This window comes from Astyanax mexicanus, chromosome 12 (assembly GCF_023375975.1).
Source record: "Astyanax mexicanus isolate ESR-SI-001 chromosome 12, AstMex3_surface, whole genome shotgun sequence".
Lineage (NCBI taxonomy): Eukaryota > Metazoa > Chordata > Actinopteri > Characiformes > Acestrorhamphidae > Astyanax > Astyanax mexicanus.
Genome location: NC_064419.1, coordinates 30,309,034 through 30,329,559, shown reverse-complemented (window position 1 = coordinate 30,329,559; position 20,526 = coordinate 30,309,034). Strand labels below are relative to the sequence as shown.

The window sequence follows — 20,526 nt, the reverse complement described above, 5'->3', positions numbered from 1 at the left end:
CTGAGAAATGTTATCAATGCTGCGCCGCTGCTCTCCCCGCAGCCGGATTCCGGGCCCCCTCCTCTCGGCTTTGATAAAGTTTCTTTCACCTAAACTAATGCTACAAAACTCTTACCTCAGACTTGGTGATTCCGTGCTCAGATCAGTAATTCGGCATTTACTTGCACATTAACTATTTAGACCTGCTATATGAATGTAGATGCCATATACCTAGCATCAAATATTGAACTGATTCATAATAAACCAGTTCACTGTAACAGACTATTTCAGCCTTTTCACAGAAAACAATGTTGCTGTAGTGTAAGTGGACTTATGAACATGATAATTAACATCACTGGAAATAATACGCAATATTGAGACAGCAATAGAAGGTTGCAGAATAAAGACACCACACATCTGCTGTTATCTCTTCTCCATACAAAGTCATCTTCATTGAGAAAAGTGGTAAAGAGTGGAAAAAGAGTACAGTCAAATTGACCATACATACCACATAGTCCAACATTTAAACAAACAGTAAGAATAATTGCACACCCCTTATCTGTTGGTTCAGCTATACAATGTAAAATTAAGATGAAATTGATAATTATTCATACATAAATTACCACACATGAAAGTTGATAGCTTAAAGATAAATAGAAAATTCTGTTTTTGCATACAAATGTTAAGCTCTATAATAATAATAATAATAATAATAATAATAATAATAGTAGTACAAGCATAGAAAGGGGTTCAGTGTCCCAATTATTATTCTTTTTTTTTTTTCATTTGAACAATAAAAACTCATTAAAAGTCATCACCACCCCACTGATCCTAAATAAATGACTGCTGTGCTATAAGTAATCAGCATGTAAAAAAAAAAGGAGAATATGTGCAACAGCTCACAACCCTAACTGCATTATTCAGACCTATAAGGTTTAATACAGGCTTTCATCGGGACACTCGCAAGCCTTTTTAGAGCCCTGTTCACAGTTCTCAAGGCCAGGAAGGGGCAGCAGCACTGTACAGTTTAGTCGCCAATAAATTAAATTCTAGTAAATTGCACTTGTTTTGTACTTGTGCATCATTTCCACGTAAGAAGTAAAATATATATTACATCCCCATTTTCACCCAGTAAAGTATTTAAAAAGCAAAAATGTGTTGATTCATTTGATTCTTGTGAAAATTACAAATCTAGTTTAGTTTTATGTGTTGCTGTAGGTAAACAGTACCTACTAAAAAGTTCTATCATTCACATTTGAGCACCCTGCTTTTAATTAAGACTAAGGACATGCCATCCATTATATCTCATGCCAAAGACATAAAGGCATTTTTCTAGACTAACCAGTCAATCAAAAAGTAAAATATTTCATTTAATGAGACTACCAGCTTATTGACCAGTACATTCTTGGGCAATAAGCAGCTCTGTGAAGACCCCAGGTCTGAAAACTGGCATTCTCCATTCACCACACTCATGGCTGCACATGGCTGATGGCAATCAATATTTACTGCTCTATAGTAGCATGCAGCCTTGTGATATTTTAAATGAATAGATTACTGGTAATCAAACACGCTAATGTGGCTAACAGCTCACAATTAGCATGAAAATGCCGCTGGCATGATGCTAATTAGTGGGTGCTCATTTATTCATAGCATGATTATCTTTTTTTTAGGAGTCAAGGCCAATGAAGAAATTAACTCTCTCATCAAACATGTGACCAACAACATGGCCAATTTTATACTTACCGTACCTCAGTATTTTCAGAAAGTCACGGCAGTACTGTACCCTGCCTAGCAGTGTCAGTCTCACCTTAATCTGTGCAAACAGACTGAGATGACTGCTCAACTGATTCAGTCCTTTAGAGAGATGACTATAAGAGTTCAGTACTGTCCTTATTTAAGGGCTGAAGGCAGCAAGGTGTTCCTGATCACCCATGGGGAGTTTTACGAAAGCGATGGCTGCAAGCTCCTTACAGAACTCTTCTAGTACAATCACTCCTTTTAACAGGGTTGCATGATCGACCCTACAGAAAGAGAAATAGAGCTTGGTCATGTCTTGCAAGAAATCGAATAGAATAAAGGAATACTCTAGCATTAGTTGATTAACTGCAATACAATACAATAATTTTGACACATTTGTCTGTACAGAAAACCTACAAATACAATCAGAATCAAATTGTAGTTCCAATATCCAACCTTATTTCTGTTATGTTATCATCATTTATACATTTTAAAAATGTTAAAATGAATCAGAAATATATGATATAGGGTAACGAAAGTAAAGAATGGAAGTATAAAACAAAAAAAGAGAAGATTATGTTAAAAATGGAGTATTCTTTTAATCTAAATCAGCCAGAGAAAAAGTTATAATCACTCCTAGAAATAATCTTAATCTTACAAGGTCTCCTCCTCCAGGCCCATCAGTTGTTTCCTAACCAGGATGAGTCTCTGTGTGAAGTTTGGGATGTGCTGGATCCTCTGCATCAGCTCTCCTATCACCTACAGAAAAAATAAAATGTCTGGCATGAAGATGTTTAAATATATATTTAAACATATATATTTTGGTCAATTTCTAACTTAATTTTCCAACTTAAAATTATAGTATTAGTATAAATTATAGTATTTAATTTTAACAGTCATGGGCTTCTCGGTTAGATCTATTTGAGAACATGCACTCCATTTGCAGTCCATGCCACAGCACAGAACAGCACACAGCACTGAGTTACATATCAACCTATGTCACATGTGCAAGAATGTAGAGAATTCTATTTGGGGTAGAGTGGCGTTTCATCACTGCGCTGTCACACCCGGCTCTGAGTGTTACTGAATCTCTGCCTGCACAATTTGACAGGGCATTCGTCGGTTTTTAGACTTCCTCAGATCTTTACTGGGCTTCAGTGTCAACACAGTCTACATGTCTGGATGTTCCTTCAACACGGACTAAAGGCCAGTGTGTATTGGGAATACCACATCACACAAAACTTTAATACTTCAGAGCAGTGTGTGATCCTGCACACCTCCCACAGCTCCGATAAACACAACAGCGAGTGGAAATAGAGGAGCTACTGAATGCAATGGCATGTTTTTTCAATTTCAGTCCGGATGCAAGCGTTTTATCACGAAGTAAAAGTGTGACTTTTTTTTCACAGACGTCCCCCTGAGAAACAAATGCCATCCGGATAGGGCTTTATATAACATTAGCATATTTGTGCAAAGCACCAGAGCTCTTGGGACCCTGTGCCTGATAGGCCTGTTTAGTATTCAATCCCTGCTTTTAACTAGTCACTTACCTGCCTACCTATTGCTTGTATAGCAAACTGAGACTACAGATAGTACAGTCATACCACAAAAGGTCAGTAGGTTGCAATTACAGTACTGCAAAGTAAGCTAGATTCATTTTTCTTAAAAAAAATAATAAATATAATTGGTTGTTGTTAATGGCTGAGGTCATTGCCTGTTCCTGAATACTACACAAATAACTAAAAAACTTTAACCTGAATTTCTCAATCAGGATTAAATGGTCAACTGCAGCTGAATAGCTTTGCTTTTTTAATGTTATTTTAACCAATAAAACCAATAAAGTAAATCAATAAAACCAGAGTGAAAACGAATTCATTTAGAATTTCATTCAGCATGTGCTGTGAGTTGTTTATTGTATACCACAACGTTTGATTAAGTTGGTAACCTGAAACCTTTTCTCTCCTCCAGAGATGATGCTAAAGAAACACTCTGCTTTCTAAAAACTTTGTTCACCATTTAATTTCAAACTGATGTATAGTGTGGTATTTACATTACACTTCAGCCTTTAAGGCTGGTTTACACTTGACGTGTTGTAAAAGCTGCAGCCATCCATGCGAAATAAAATTGCCTCAAAAACAGAGACACATCCTGGAGAAACATCTAGACATGCTAGCAGTGCACCAGAGATCCAGTGCGGCAGCCCTGCATGTATCCTGTTATCAATCTATTGACAGTAATTGTTTCACTAATCGTTGAAAACCAATCTTGTTAAATGCTTACTCTAACAAGGGTTGAGAACAGCGAGCGGGCTCCAGGGCTCAGGTTGATGTAGGGGTCCAGCAGGTACTCATGGAGATGAGGGTGAGGGAACACCGCCAGCCTGGACAACACAGACGTCACCTGCAGGTTCAGCTCATACGGCTGACATGGACACAGAAGAACAGAGAGAACATTTTTTTTTATGGATATGTACTGGATTTAAAGTTTGCTGTTTCGATGAAAAGTGTTTAGAAAATGTGAAATGGTATGGCTACCTGCTCTAGTATGCGTGATGCCCTGTCAAACAGTACTTTGAGAAAGTGGCCTTCATAAAAGTGTACACTGGAGGAATGGGCATCAATAGGTTTGGGATTATCTGGCCAGCCCCACTCCAGAGACACAGCTGTGCATTCTTTTAGCTGAAAAGAGAGCAAGAGAGAGAGACAGAGAGAGAGAGAGAGAGAGAGAGAGAGAGATATTAGGGGTTTAGAAACATACTGTACCACTGTTCCTCAATAGTAAGACTGCATGAGGTCTGTACTTACTGATTTAAGAGCATCGTGGACATATGTGTCATATCCTGCTCCTTGCACATGTTGAGTTGTTTTTGCTTCTTGAGGTACTAAGCAAAGAAAGCTAGAAAAATAGAGCACAAAAATCAGCACCTTAAAATCAGTGTAATTTGTCCCACACACCAATAGGATTTCAATCTGAATACTTGGAGATGCAGTTGGAGTATCAATGCATGTGGTTAAATTTTTACCATGATACAATCCAGATACTGGTCACATAAAGTGTTCAGGTGTAAAAGATACCCAAATACTGCTTTTTATAGCTGTCAGAAAGCTCATGGACTAGGAAAACATTAGGCCACCCCATGCCTCAATAACTGGAATTTCTCCCTTTGGCTGAAATAACCCCAATAAAATGTTTCCTATAACCATCTACCATATTTCTCACACTATAAGGCGTACTTAAAATCCTTTAATTTTGTTAAAACAAGCTATGTGGGACGAACTGCTAGTTAAAATCGCCTTGGATTACCGGAACACTAAGGGTTCCTCAGTGTAGCGCTGTCTGGCTATCCATAGTGGAAATCTGGAAATCTAAGCTTACTGTAGATAAACAAAAGCACTTTGCTCACATAAATGAACAGTTTTCAGGAGAGAAATTTGTGTAGATGAACATCCAGCACTCATCTGACTTTAAAAATAAATTACCTTATAATCCGGTACACCTTGTGTATGAAAACAGACAAGAAAATAGACTTTTATAGATAGTGCCCCTTATAATCCGGTGCATCTTATAGTGCGAAAAATACAGTACCAGTTTCTGACCATTTCTGAGAAATAATTTCATGCAGAGCCCGCTTCAAACCACCCCACACCATCTTAATACGATTAAAACCTGGGTTCTGACTTGGCCATTCCAGAATTAGTCATTTCACTTTACCCCAAAACTAGCTATTCCTTGATGGATTATAATTTAAGAAATTTTTAAATAGTAGGCCGTGTGGTGATCTAACTTTTGCACTTTAAATTAAATACACTTTTCAAACAGATGGATAGATACTTAATTGATCCCAAAGGGAATGTAAGCATTTTATTACCTGTTCCTCATCAATTTGATTAAATGAGGACCAAATATTTTTGTTTAATTTTATTATTTTATTTAAATGCTTTTATGAGGTATTTTATTTTTTTAAATAAGACTGCAGAGCACAAGTTTCATATTTGAGGGAAAAAATAATAACATCATGAAAATATGCAGACTAATATCACTACTGTTCATAATCTAATTGATCAACAGCAACACATCAGTTAAAATCTTCAATGTGAGATTACAATCCTAAACAGCATTTAATAGGACATGAATGTCATAAATGCCTGAAAATAAAAAAAATCTGTATTGGTTTTACCTGTTAACAGTTTCTGCAATCTGTGTGCGAGTACTGGACCTCCTCTCATCCCTGGACAGAGATAGCAGAGACTCAGAGCCACTGAACTCACTGTCTGTGAAGAAAGGATCCTCTTCCAGCTCACTAAGTGAAAGAAAGATAGAGAGAGAGAGTGTATGTAAAGTAAGTACAGGGGCTTTTTATGACAACACTCACACTTTCTTATTAGTAGGATTAATTATCCGCACTCAGACTCTTCCAAGGCATCACACTCTGCACCAGGTCTGTCCTCCCCTGATCCTGGAAGCCTGTAGCTGCGGCCCTCCAGGTTCCTCAGTACCAGACTGTTTAGGATGTTTCTGTCTGGCCTCTTCAAGAGCTCCTCAAACATCCGTAAGGTAGTGATGCTAATCTACAGAACAAAAATAATAAATTAAGTAAAATGATTAAAAGGCAGTGGACATATATTTTACAATTGTTCATAATTACTTTAAAAAAATATATGTATATAAACGTAAATTGATGTTAAATAAATTATATTTTGGTGAAAAAACAGTTTAAATGGTTATAATCAAATTAAAATGTATTCTGTTTTGATTTATTCAGATTTAGCAAGATTGACTTTGGAATAATTAAAATGAGTCTTGCATAGACATGAATCTTAAATAAACCAATTAAATGTAAATATAAACCTCGTCTGAGATGTGGTCACAGTGTTCGATGAGATGGTAGCGTAGTAAGTGTGTGTGAGGGGGTGTGTCTGTCTGCTGCTCATGGTGTGTGTCGTTGCCCAGCAAAAAGTGCACCAGCTCCTGCAGCAAGGCCGATGAGTGTATGTGACGCACAGTGCATGACAGCAAAGCAGTGTGGACCAGGACCCCAGCCTCTGACCTGCATAAAAACACACAAATATGCATGTAGGTACAAACAAAGAAAGCACAAAAATGGTGGCATGGTGTAATTGAACATTTTAGACCATTCGTTTTATATTAATTTCCTGGTCTGGTTGGGATCATCGTCTCAATTTTGACCCAGCATATTAATAGGACTCCACCACCACCATGCTTAACAAGTGTAAGATAAGATGTTTGTGGTGATATGCTGTGTTCTCACCAAACCAGAAGCTGTGCATCTGTGTTGGTCACAGGATGTATTTTTGTGAACCCAGAACCCCCAGAGTGATATATTGATTTATATAAAGATTCATTGACTCACATCTGTAGCAGCTGAGGCTGAACAATTCCTGTAAGCCACTGCTGGTGAATAGCTTTGGCAAGTGTAACAGCAAACACCTGCACACAACACCAAGAGAGAATAAATGCATTTTAGATTAATATGTTGTTCTGTGGTACAGACAAGTAACAAATAGGTTAGGAAATACTCAATCAAGTAAAATACAAAATTAAACAGTTACCCATCAACCATCATCCATTTAAATACATGCTAAGCATTTTGTTTAATTCGATCAATGTATACATATTAAAGGACATTTTAGGGCTTTACAGAGGAAAACAAAAGGCAACGAAAAAAATAAATTTAGGGCTGGGGTAATGCTAATTATGATTTTCATTTTTAAGCATACACACACACTTACTATATAGTCAATTAAAATATAATTAGGGTGCAGCCCTGAATAAAATAGAAACATGTTTAACACTAAAAATGAAGTTTACCATTGGTGCTTCTTTAATGATTTCATCACAGTAGTCTAGCCAGGAGAAGAAGTTGTCTATGTGTTCCTGAGCAGAGCTTGAAGGGCTCTCCTCTGTAGCAGAACAGTCTGGAGCAGATGGAGTCCTGTCAAAACAAAGTTCAGTGTCAGATCCTGTCTATATTTAGTATAAAGAAAACGTTAATCATTAAATCACTCCTCTACCTTAGTCTGCAGAACTATAATTATTATTTTTAGAAATGCAACAAATCATACAGTATGTCATTTGTTTCAAATTGAGATATTTTTTAGAGATATAACAGCAACCAGCAAATAGCCTACCTTGTTATAGCTATTAGAAAATTAGTAATTTTAGTCATTATAAAATTAAGCACTCATAAGCTTCATTCAACTGCCTTTTTAATGTTCTTAATAAAATAATACCTTGGGTGCTGCTTGCATCCTCAGCATATGCTGATGAGGGGCACTAACACTATATGTTGATGTCCAATTTATTAAAGAAAGGAAATTGTTATTTAATGTTGGATGAGACCACTTACTTCCATTTTTTAAGGGGGTAGCTGTGCAGGTCTGCAGGGTGGAGTGTGGTGGGGATGGTGCAGTAAAGTTCACACAGTCTCTGTGACAAAAGGGCACACAGTGGAGTTTCCTCTGCCAGCAGCTTGGCCGTATCCTCCTGAGCGATACTGGTCAGAAGCATCACACTCTCCATTGCCCGCAGAGCAACACGACTTTTCTGAAACACACACAAACAAACAAAGTTTATTAAAATGAGATGGAACAATTTAAAAGCACAAGAAAACCCTTTACATCACATAATTTTGAGCTACTGCAAACCACAGCCATACTTATATGACTTTTTATACATTCAATTGTCTGCTTTTCATCCTGCACTGTTCTGGACAATAAATAAAACAAAATTAGAATTATTTGCAGGTAAACATAAACGCAATAAACAATAGAGATGGGCAGATCAGTGTTTTGGGGTCTAATACTGATCACCCATCATCATCTTTCAGTATGCCACATTAAGTTTGCCTGAAAAGGTTAGTGATTTATCATTGTCAGGGGCTTCTGCAAAGTACATAACAATTTGGATTCAACCCCACTTAAAAACGCTGTTAAACTCCTGAGAACCTGCTGAGAGAACCTATGAATTCCTGTGTAATATAACATAAATGAGTATAACACACACTTCCATGGCCTACTGCAACTTTAGCTTTATATGACCAAGGAGCCTTATAGAAACATAGAGCTGACCTCATCAGGTCTAGGGGTCAGCTAAATCAGAGAAATATCAGCCAATCACATCCAAACCATTTTTCACCACTAGTAAAATGTAACAATAATTCTCTCGATTCCTCTTTGGGTTCCTAAAGCTAAATAATATCATTTATAGCATATATCTAACGATACCTTTGCATAAGCTTTAAATCATTTTTCTGGTAATGCAGTATCCAGTATCAAAACCTACCACTTGATTAATATAATTTCCAAATGAGACTCATTAATTTCCCATCAAAAACAGAACACAAGACTGTGCTTACCTGGCTCTTCATCAGCTGTGTGAGGACATCGATGATGTCTGGCTGAGACGTGTTTTGTGGAGGTGATGAGGGAGTGGATGGAGAGGGTGAACTGGCTGGACTGGACACTTCACTGAAACTCTCCTCTGTACTGTCCTCTGAGACAGAGCTGGATCTTTGGGGATTGCCATCCTTGGCAGTCTGCATCATGGAAAATTTCATTTATATACCAAAAAAAATTCTACTTCTATAAACAAAAAACAATGTTTATCATGTAAAATAAAAAAGTATAGAATGAAGAAATTTAGAAACTACAACGGAAAAAAGAAAAATTGTACCTCTAAGATGTAATTGAGGACATATGGATCTTTTTTTACTCTAGAACAAACAAAAAACATAAATTGTGCCTCCTCTTTTTCTGTGTTGGAGTTGGGGAGTCCACACAGACGAATAAGTTTCTGCAGTATAAAAAAAAACAAAAACAAAAAAAACAAACATACATAAAAACATCAATCAATCTTCCACCAAAATGTCTGATACATAAAATCTGCATCTATGTAATTATTTTCTCACATTTGGAAGGTGCTAAAATCATCATAGGGTAAGTGAGCTTATATTATCAATGTTGTGGTCATGACTAGTGATAGTATATGACAGTGATCAAGAGAATTATAAAATGTGGGCCAAAGCCATCTTTGGACTGAATTCGTTTATCAGTTAGACTGCATAAAAAGTTACAGATCTGCTTAGTAATAAAAAGAAAACTCATCACAGCGGAAATTATTTTTATGTGAAGCAGCTTCCAGAAAAACTTTAATGTAACACGAGATAACACCTTCCTGGAATTTAGAGAAATGCAAATCCAAATTGGGCTAAAATTATCAAACCATAAGGCATTTCGACCTGTAATTTTATTGAAAGGCACAAGGGCTTTTTTGAAGGATCTGGGTTAAAAAAAAGGTCACAGTGGAGCTACCATGTTTTTTTAATCTTATCTGACTAGGGCTTAACAGCGCTTTTTTATACACAGTAGATTTGAATCTGGTACAGTAGAGACATAACGAGCAACTCAGTAATACAACTACTACAGTAGAACATATGTATGTAATTGTGTCTTTCACCTGTATCGGTCGATGCACATTAATTAGATGGAGCACTGGCTTCTGGATTTGTGCCAGGACCTTAGAGAAGAACACCAAGACCTGCTGGCTCATACCAGGAGGATACTGCGTAAAGAAGAGAACATCGAGTTGGTGCTGAGGAGAGTTTTATATTTACATAAATTAACTATTAAATAAAATGCAAATTAAGATATATATAAGCTTACCTAGATTTATTTTTATATTCAATACACATGATTATCAAAACTAATTGTATCATAGCCAAATTAAAAGTTTTTTTGTCTGGGAATGCATGCGTTACCTGAGCCTTTCCCAGTGTGCAGAGTGTCTCTAATATTTTATGTTGAAGCAGGTACTCCATGCAGGCCCCAGTCTCCTCCACTTCCTGCTGCTTCTCCTCATACACCAGGATATCCAGCATCTGTTTCAGCCTCCATGGGATGTCGGTCTGTTTCACTGGTCTAGATTCATCTATACAGTGTAGACAATGACAGCAGTGCAAATGCAAATAACTGTGCTCTCAGTTACATTCAAAGTGCTGAACATAAATAAGCCAGCCTTTTTTGCATTTTTGTCATTGTAGTTACTAAATCCTTACGGTGTAATACAGCTGGCATTTTAGAGTTTAAAAACACTCTAAAGAATGGCCTATGATGATGTCTGAATACTTTTTAATTATATTTTGAATAAATAATAAAATGTTATGTTGTGTATACATTGCTTTTCTTTTTCTTAAACATATATCATCTTCTTAAGCTCTTTGAGTTTCCAGTACGTCATAAATTGACCTAACATCCCTCAACTCCCATAAAAGACAGACTGTTCTCTGTCCTGGCACCAAAGTGGTAAAATGAACTTCCACTGGGTGACAGACCAGCAGAGTCACACGCTGTCTTGAAATGCAGGCTGAAGACTCATCTAAACTAACTAACTCATCATTCCTAAACTAACACTTTTCTCTGAAGTGTCTAAACATTATTGAAGCTAGATGTATCTTTCTAATTTTTGTCTCTACAAACTATATATGGATATTTTGATAGTAAACAATAAAGCAAGTAAGTTTGTAAGTTATTCTGGATAAGGATGTCTGCTAAATTAGAAGGAAAACATTGCAACACCCCTGTTCCATACCAGTGTTTTATAAAATGTGCCTTATAATCTGGTGCACCTTATGTATAAAAACAGAACAGAAAATAGACATTTATTGATAGTGTGCCTTATAGTCCGAAGTATACTGTACTTGCATTTGCAAATGATGTTGTGTTCTCAGACATTACCTGTAGTTTCTATGTAGTAGTTGGTTATTCCTTTCCAGTGATCTATGAAAGAGTCAAGCAGATTGATTGACGGCTCCCTCTGAAACACAAAAGACATACAAAACAAAGATAAGGGAAGTGTATTGTTATTATCAAATAGTGGAATACTGGAATAATGCATTTTTAGGGCCTACAAATGGTAGTCTTAAGTGTTTCAACTTGGATCCATAAAAATAAATTCAAAGACTTCTACAATGGGAATACTTTAAAATGACCAAAACACGACCTAAAGCTACTTGTACAGTCTAGTTCAGACTTGCAGGACTTGATTAACATTGCAGGAATGTTGAGCTTTTTTTTCACCCTGGGGGAAAAACGCACACAACAGCAGATCCTTTAAGAGATTATGAAGATATGTGACTGTAAAGTGAAGTAGAGTAACAATGGATTTACTTTGTTTAATGCAATTAAACCTAATTTCAATGTTCTTGTACTTTTATGGGTATTTAAAGTAATTCACTTTTCTTAAAGTTTGCATGTGTGCTACTTTTTATGTCAACTAACGATATGATTTTCCAATATTTGTTTATTTCCTAAGGTTAAATGACATCATTCTGCACTTTGACTGCTTTCCTTTTATTCTTTGCATTTGATACCGCAATATTTAAGACCAAAATGATTCAAAATGAGAAGAAACATCTAACAAGCAAATCTAAACAGAATAAAAATAGCTCAAAAATATTCAACTGCTCCACTGAAGGTCTATAGAGCAAACAAAAAGTTTAAGAGCTTGACTCTTGAGTTGTTTTGACTGGAGTTGGGATTTGGAAAATGCTTTTGCCTCTAATTAAGTCCTTATTTTACTATGGTTAAGGTAAACAAAGCTCAATCTAGTTTGTTGTTGTTAAAGTCTTCCTTTCACCTTAAAGGGTACAGCTGGCACTATTTAAGCTTGGAACAGAGAAGTGAAATAAGAAGCAAACTTAACTGAAGGAGCTAGGGTAAAACCCCTTAACATGCTTTGTGGAGTATAGGTTTAGGAGTAGTTGATACAAAACCATTTTTCTCTGCAGTAAAATAGGTTATTCACATTCTGAAAACTTTTAGAGCTTTGAAATCTCCTACAGGAGACTTGGCTGCGTGTCCACTCTTTAAATCAGTAACATAAATCAAACCCAAATTCTGCAGGTTTGAAAATAGAAATGAAAACGAGACCCTACCAAAATAAAAGGTTTAGAGGACGTGAAATGTTTGATTTGTATTCAGGAAATTACTGATTTTAAAATTAAGTTTATGAAAGTGCCAATTTTATGATTGTTTATTATATTTTTAAAGTTGCAGATTTACTTACATGTTTTTTTTATATATTTCTAGTACAATTACAAATAGAATTTGTAGTAAAGTTTATTATCAAACATGATTTTTTTTTTTATTTGAACAAAAATCTTCTAATTTGGGTGTGTAATATCAGGTAGAAAATTGACAAAACCTCTGGCCTGTTAAGGTTTAACTAGTTACCCATTTTACTGCAGTAAAGTTTTATTTTAGGCTTCTACCACCTGTATCTCCAGTTCAGAGAATTATAAGGTCATATCCTAACATTTTTCATACCCAAGCTGCCTTTATGTACCTAAAATACATCAAATAGGTTGGTTATTTAGTTAGCTAACGCTAGCTAGCTTAAGGTTTCCTCCACTTCTAAACAGCAGCTAGCTGGCAGTCAAGCTAATATAGCACACCTTCACGTATTTATAAAATGTATCCAATAGCTCCAAACAAGAGGTTAAAGAGCTCGACTCTGGAATTGTTTTGAAAGTTGTTTTTTTGTCTCTTAAGTCTTTATTTCACTGTGGTTAAGGTAAACAAAGCTTAATCTGGTTTGTTGTTGTTGAAGTCTTCGTTCCACCTTAAAGGGTACAGCTGGCACTATTTAAGGTGGAACGGAAAAGTTCAATAAGAAGCAAACTTCAGCCTTAGTTAACCAGGTTAACCAGTTAAATTAGCTAACTACCGATTTTACTGCAGTATAGGTTTATTTTGGGTTTCTACCACCTGCATCTAAAGTTTAAGGAAATATAAGTCTATTTCTTAACATTTAAATACCTAAGCTGTCCAAAACAACAGCCAGTTGGTTAGCTTAGTTAGCTAACGCTAGCTAGCTTTAAGTTTTCTCCACTTCTAACCAGCAGCTAGCTGTCAGTCCAGCTAATATAGCACACCTTTAACGTATTTATAAACAGGTAAACTATATGACAACTCGTTAATAATGCGTTTGAGAGCGTATACACAGAGTACCAAGCTGTGACATCTGTTTAAAATCGTTACACGCTGTATTCTGAGTGTGTTAAAGCGAACAGGCGACTGACCCAAATATCCCTGTTTTCTGTACTGAAGCTGCTAAGCTAACGCAGCCTATAGAGACTCGCGCTGAAGTAGAACTTTAACTTACTGTTTCCAGGGCCTGCTGGAAGAGAGTCGTCAGTTTGTTTAAAACGTCCATTATACGGCCTCTTTCAGCTTTCTAACCACCATAATTCGACGATATGCACATCTGTAATCCCGTATTTAGCTTAGCGCGCGAGCTACTTGTTGGAAAATGTAACTAGTTCGCATTTTAGCTTCTTTAGCCTCCAGCCGCTCCACGGCGCCGTCTGACGGGCACAGCGCGCACACGCTCACTCACTGTGTGGCGCAGAGCTGCTGGGCTCCATACAGAGAACTGAACTAGTGGAGGAGTAACAAGTCCTTACTTAGTTTTTACTATTAAAAGCTCAAATTCAAGATAAACTATAATTTTAGATATTAGCTAATTGATCATATCTACAGATCTATGAAGTCGTTTTAGTGTAATTTTGGCTAGGTAACATTATGTGTTACGATTGATTTATATGGAATTCCTCTCTCTCTTTACTGTAATTACATTTTTAACAGTAAAAACTCCACTGTATTGTATTTGTGTTGCTGGTGTGATTTTGGGCTAAATCAGCTTTAGTTTTTGTCACTTTGGAGAAGCGCTGAAGAGCAGCTCATACCAGCTCTGTCCGGGTATTCAGAACAGTGGCCACGAGAGGGCAGCACAGTCCAGAGATTAGGAATATACAGGTTGAGGACCTGCTGCTGTAAATTAACAAGTCTACTACAAACAATTCAGTATCATCTATATATGAATTAGTATAAAATATAAATGTTTCAGTATCATGTGTACTTGATTTAGTATCTAATAAAAATATTTAGTAACTGCTATAAATGATTTAGTAACAGCTATAAAATATTTAGTAACTACTATAAATTATTTAGTAACTGCTATGAATGATTTAGAATCTACTAAATATATTCAGTAACCGCTATGAATGATTTAGTAACAGCTATATATGATTTTATATCTACTAAATATGTTCAGTAACTGCTATAAACGATTCAGTAACTGCTATAAATGATTTAAAATCTACTAAACATATTCAGTAACTGCTATAAAGGATTTAACATCTACTAAAAATATTCTGTAACTGCTATTAATGATTTAGTAACTGCTATAAATTATTTTGTATCTCTATATATTTAGTAACTGCTATAAACGATTCAGTAACTGCTATAAATGATTTAAAATCTACTAAAATATTCAGAAATCGCTATAAATGATTTAAAATCTACAAAAAATATTCAGTAACTGCTATAAATGATTTAAAATCTACAAAAAATCTACTAAAACTGCTATAAATTATTCAGTATCTACTAAAAATATTCAGTAACTACTTTAAATTATTCAGTTACTGCCATTAATGATTTAATTAATGCTATAAATGAAGACAGTGTGTGAAATGGACTTGCTTTGCATGTAAAATAAAAACAAGCACTTCTAAAAAAAATACAAAAACCTACAAAAAATAATCAACAGTGATTAACAGGCACTGCTTTTACCTCCTCCACCTGTATTAATACTGTTTCTAATTATACTGTATGTTGCTTACATGTGTTGTATGTTGTTTTCATGTGTCAATATTTGCCACTCTTCTCCAGGAAATCCATTAACCTTCAAAAGGATCTGCAAACATAGAGTCACCAAGCTGCTTTCAAGTATTTATGGCCTCAAGACTCGTCAACATCAACGTCCAGCAGAGAGTGCTGTGGTGATGGGAATTTGCATTTTGATAGAAGACTGGTGTGGAAAACTAAATCTTACTAGTATTATTATATTTATTGGCCATTTTTTTAGGTGCCACCTACGTATATGCTTAAAAATGCTTCATTATTGTTTCAAATTGAGAGTAATTATTATCATATTATTATCAAATAAACATCATTACAAACAGGATTACCCGAACTTGTGCTTCTATTTTTGCATAAGACAGTAACTCACCTAGTAGCGACAGAATATTGTTTACAAAAAAGATTTGTAACACTTTACTTGGATGGTTCATTTTATGGCCTTGTCGATGCTCAACTAACATTCAACTAACACTAAACTGAATGTCCATTAAATTTAATTTAACCCTATGTTGAATGTAAATGATTTAAAATAGAACCTAACCGTACACCTAACCCTAACCTTAACCTTAACCTAAGCTTAAAATCTTACCCTAAACTCAATCCTAAAATATTAAGATAAGTGTTTGGGTTAGAGTTGAATGTAGGGTTATATTCAATAGAGAATCATTTACTTTCACCTTTTAGTTCATTTGCATTTAATAGACATGTAGTTAAATGTTAGTTCAAAGTCAGTTGAGCATCAAAGAGGCCATCAAATGGACCATCCAAGTAAAATGTTACCAAAAAAACTATATTCCTTATATATTTTACACTTCAGTGATCTAGTATTTGTTTGTGGTGATATTTTTGTTGCTGATTGTGGCTCAATTGTATCACAGAATATCTCCAAACACTATCCATCCATTCATCAGTTAGACTATTTATCAGTTTTTCTATCTATATATGTTGCTAGCCATCTATCTCTCAATCCATCCATCCATTAAAGTCAGGCCTGTTAAGGTCGTTCAAGGTTGTTCAGGCTGCTCTTTTGGTTACATTTACATTTATTTGTAAATTTATAACAATTTATAACATTTATTTACATTTACGCTATTTGTGTGGGACACTAATTAAAATGTTTCTTCTGCCTTTAACTTTTTGAGGGGTGAACACACACACACACATACACACTAGTGAGAGCACACACTAACACACTCAGTGATACAGTGAGCACATGTGCCCGGAGCAGTGGGTGTGCCTGGTTACCAAACCATAAACCACTTTGCCATAAATAAGCTGATGGTCTAACTGCTGAGCCACCACTGCACATGTTTTAAGTGTGATGATCCAGTACAAAATTCAAAAAGCATTCCAACATGTCTTGGATGGCTGACAACCCTTTGCGTTGTTCCTAAGAACCCCTGAGACCTGAAATAAAATCCCTGCAACACACGGCCTGTCATGACTTACTGTTTCAGTAAACTCTTAAGAATGATCCATTTTATATCATCCACATTACAATTCAATAAAATACTGTAATATGAGACAACAGTGTTTTATTAAAAAAAATGTAAAATTATGAGTCTAAGGCATTGAAAGCCTCTCTGACATTGAAAACATCAGCTGTGCATAACAGGGGTTACATCAGTGCCAGGGCCGAGGCAAATTCATTTCCAATAAAACCTTTCTGTTCACAGGATTACAAGCCCAACACATCCCATTAGACGATGTAGCTGTTTGTGGCGTTACCGCAGCCTCAGGGCCCTGAAGGCACACGCTGTTTTATCTGTCCAGTGCTTCTGTTTGTTGGCACTGCTCGCTCGCCCTCCTTACCCAGATGCCCTCTGAATAATTGAGGAGATTAAAAGGATCCCTTCACATGTCTGAGGCATGCTGCTTCTACACAACGGCCTGCCTGCCAGGGGCCAGGGGGTCTCTGTCTCTAAAGCCTGATCATACATCTTTCATAAAAATTCAGCACTTATTATCTTCTCTGCGTCTGAAATATTCCGTGAAGAAAACTTGTGTTAGTGCTTAAACACACACATGTTCAACATTTGTCCAGAATATGACAGTGCGCTTAATCACAGACTGCTGAAATCGTCCCAGATCTTAATTAAAATGTCTGCCATGGTCTGTCTGTCTCTTACTTTCTCTTCAGATTTTCCTTCCCGTCCTTTTCCTACCTTATTCTATCTCGATTGTTCAGCTTTAATAGTATAAAATGTAACTAATGGTAATGAACTGTTGCCAACGTAATAAATAAAATAATATTAAAGTGACAGTCCGTATTATTTTGTTTCTAAACTGAAAGCAGGAGCATTTCTGAGTGGAGAAGAGACAAAACATTGTGTTTAATGTGCCCGTGTGCTGAAACAACCAACCATCCATGAAAGCAATGAGTTGCTTCAGTATTAACCCTCTGTGGCATAGTGCTGCCCTCAAGCAACAAACCATTATTTTGTGTTATTACTCCTTTCATACCATTTTTATTTACTTACTTATTTATCTTTAACATAATGTTACATGGATTATCTATGTCCAAAATAATGAGGCATTTAAGAGGGTCATAAATAAAATATACATATGTTCAAGAATATGTAAAAAAGCATATTTGGCTTTCTTGTATTCTTACTATATTCTTACATTCTTGTTGTAAACTGTTTAAGCAGTGGTTCTCATCTCTTCTCCAGAGAACCACCTACCTTGTACCTTTTTTGGTGCTTCCTTGCTCTACAATACTCTAGGGGTGTCACGATTCTCCATATCCTCGATTCGATTTTAGGGTCACAATTCGATTTGATTCTCGATTTTCTTTTTTTTTACAGTAGAGAGGCATATGCCAGTTTTAGATTAGTCTACAGTCAGTTATTGGTTTGATTCATCAAATGTACAATATCTTATTTCAAAAGGTGGGCTTGATATAAGTGATGCAAAGTGATACAAGTGATCTGTAATACACCACATTAGGCACTAATGGTCAAATTTAAATAATTTAATTAAGATATATATGTAATTCCATCTAGTGGCTTTTTTTGGTAGCATCAGTGTGCACTATTAAAACAGCAATTGTGCAACATGAAATAGATAATAAAAAACAGGAACAGTCATGTACAAAATAATAGAACAATTAGAGCCTTAACAAACTGAACTCTATCCTACTATAACAGTTAAACATGAAAAATAAGAGTTTTTCGGTCCCTGATAATTAACAAAGATATATTATTAACTTTATCTGAGAGAAAGATGCTCCTTAAGGTACCAAAACTATTAACATATTTGAGGCTAGACAAAACAACTGTTATTTTTATATTTTAAAGTTTTTCTTTAAGAAGATGAGAATGTCCACATTCTCTGGAGAAAGGGCTGCGCCATTTGCGTAGCGCACGCGTGCTTGCGTAGCGAAGAGGGAGAGATCGTCGATCCTCTTTTTGACTTCGAGGCTCTAGACCATGACATAATTTCGATCGATTTCGATGAAATATCGAAATCGTGACACCCCTACAATACTCAATTTCAAATTTTCAGCTTGTTATGGAAAGTCAAAGTCTTAATTTAATCGCTATATCTACAGGGACTCCAAAGCATCCAAAACAATATATTTTTCCCTGCCGAAAAACATAATTCATGCTATTAATAACAATGCAAAATATTCTTTTGAAGTTTTCATTGCATTTTACTGTTTCACCTTTGTCTCAGCCTTAACTAGGGCTTGCAGTAGGTAATAAAAATGTTTGGGCTAAGAAATACAGCTCCGGAAAAAAATAAGAGACCACTTAAAAATGATGAGTTTCTTTCATTTTACCAAACTGAAAACCTCTAGAATATTATCAAGAGGAAGATGGAGGATCACGACCATCAAACCAAGCTGAACTGCTTATTTTTTTTTCAAACCAGGAGTGGCATAAAGTTATCCAAAAGAAGTGTGTAAGACTGGTGGAGGAGAACATGCCAAGATGCATGAAATCTGTGATTAAAAACCAAGGTTATTTCCACCAAATATTGATTTCTGAACTCTTAAAACATTTTAAATATGAACTTGATTTCTTTGCATTATTTGAGGTCTGAAAGCTCTGCATCTTTGTTTTTTTCAGCCATTTCATTTTCGGCAAATAAATGTTTTAAATTACAATATTTTTATTTGGAATTTGGGAGAAATGTTTATAGTAGTTTATAGAATAAAACAACAATGTTAATTTTACTCAAACATACACTTATAAATAGTAAAATCAGAGAAACTGATATAGAAACTGAAGTGGTTTCTTATTTTTTCCAGAGCTGTATAACAACAAGATTGTTTGGAGTTTCCAGCTGTTATGGTTCTACTGATTTTCCATCTGAGGGAGGAAAAACAGTGCTTGAGGTTCGTGGTCTGTCACTTCCATGTACCGAACTCTCATTATTCAACTTTGGCAAGGTAAATACAGGTTAACTTTCCAGGGCCCATTTAATTTCTTTCTTTATCTCTGTTTATTTCTCTCTGTCCACACTGATGTGTCTCTCTTATGGTATCTCTCGCATGCCCTCCACTCCCCTTCCCTCCTATCTTTCTCTCTCTCTCTCTCTCTCTCTCTCTCATAATTAAACCTCAGAATGCCTCTTGTCCTCTGGGGGGTTCCTCTCTGCACCCAGAGAGCTAAAAATAGCTCCTGGTCATTCCAGTTGCGTCTGGACCGAACCCCTGCCCACCATCTTTGTGTTAATTGCTTTCCTGATCTCCGTCTGAATTCCTGCCATGTACTCATCTAATTTTACCCACCGCATACTCCCTTGTTCTCTGTCTTTGCTAGGCTACTACTAGGCATGCCTGACATTGCTACTTAGCAACAGTCTCCAGGGCTACAAAAATCTGTCCCATCTTGTCTTTCCTTCTTTATCCTCTTCTTCTTCTCCTCATCCTCTTCCTCTGACAGCTTCTTTTTATAACTATCTATACTTCTTTTTTTTCTTTCTTTCAGTCACTCATCTTGTCACTTCACTTTGTTTGGTAAGCAAAAGTTGAATGACAGCATCTCTTTTTCTCTCTCGCTCAAACCTAAAATTCTTTACTGTCATAAATTATAGAGTATAAAAAAAAGCATTTATGTACACAATCAGCTATACCATTAAACCA

At 35.9% G+C, this 20,526-nt stretch overlaps 1 protein-coding gene across 1 annotated transcript; it reads right to left on the bottom strand.

The window, feature by feature from the left end:
- Positions 1–402: 402 nt before the first annotated feature.
- fhip2b (FHF complex subunit HOOK interacting protein 2B) lies at positions 403–14,120 on the bottom strand. The gene is made up of 17 exons (XM_007229347.4): positions 13,897–14,120; positions 11,469–11,547; positions 10,493–10,662; positions 10,192–10,296; positions 9,409–9,528; positions 9,092–9,271; positions 8,084–8,280; positions 7,546–7,669; positions 7,088–7,164; positions 6,565–6,763; positions 6,121–6,284; positions 5,894–6,016; positions 4,521–4,611; positions 4,251–4,394; positions 3,997–4,137; positions 2,375–2,475; positions 403–2,000 (listed from the first exon to the last, which is right to left on the bottom strand). The coding sequence occupies exons 1-17, from the start codon at positions 13,945–13,947 to the stop codon at positions 1,874–1,876; spliced, it is 2,193 nt and encodes a 730-aa protein (XP_007229409.3). The 5' UTR covers positions 13,948–14,120; the 3' UTR covers positions 403–1,873.
- Between the last annotated feature and the right edge of the window lie 6,406 nt (positions 14,121–20,526).

What these genes read in the sequence shown, in the direction of transcription:
- fhip2b (XM_007229347.4), bottom strand. Translation starts at nt 13,947, where the DNA reads ATGGACGTTTTAAACAAACTGACGACTCTCTTCCAGCAGGCCCTGGAA. An exon ending in GCACACTGGGAAAGGCTCAG is followed by an intron (nt 10,297 to 10,492) that starts GTAACGCATGCA and finishes TTCTTTACGCAG; the next exon opens with TATCCTCCTGGTATGAGCCA. An exon ending in TCCTCAATTACATCTTAGAG is followed by an intron (nt 9,272 to 9,408) that starts GTACAATTTTTC and finishes TCCATGATGCAG; the next exon opens with ACTGCCAAGGATGGCAATCC.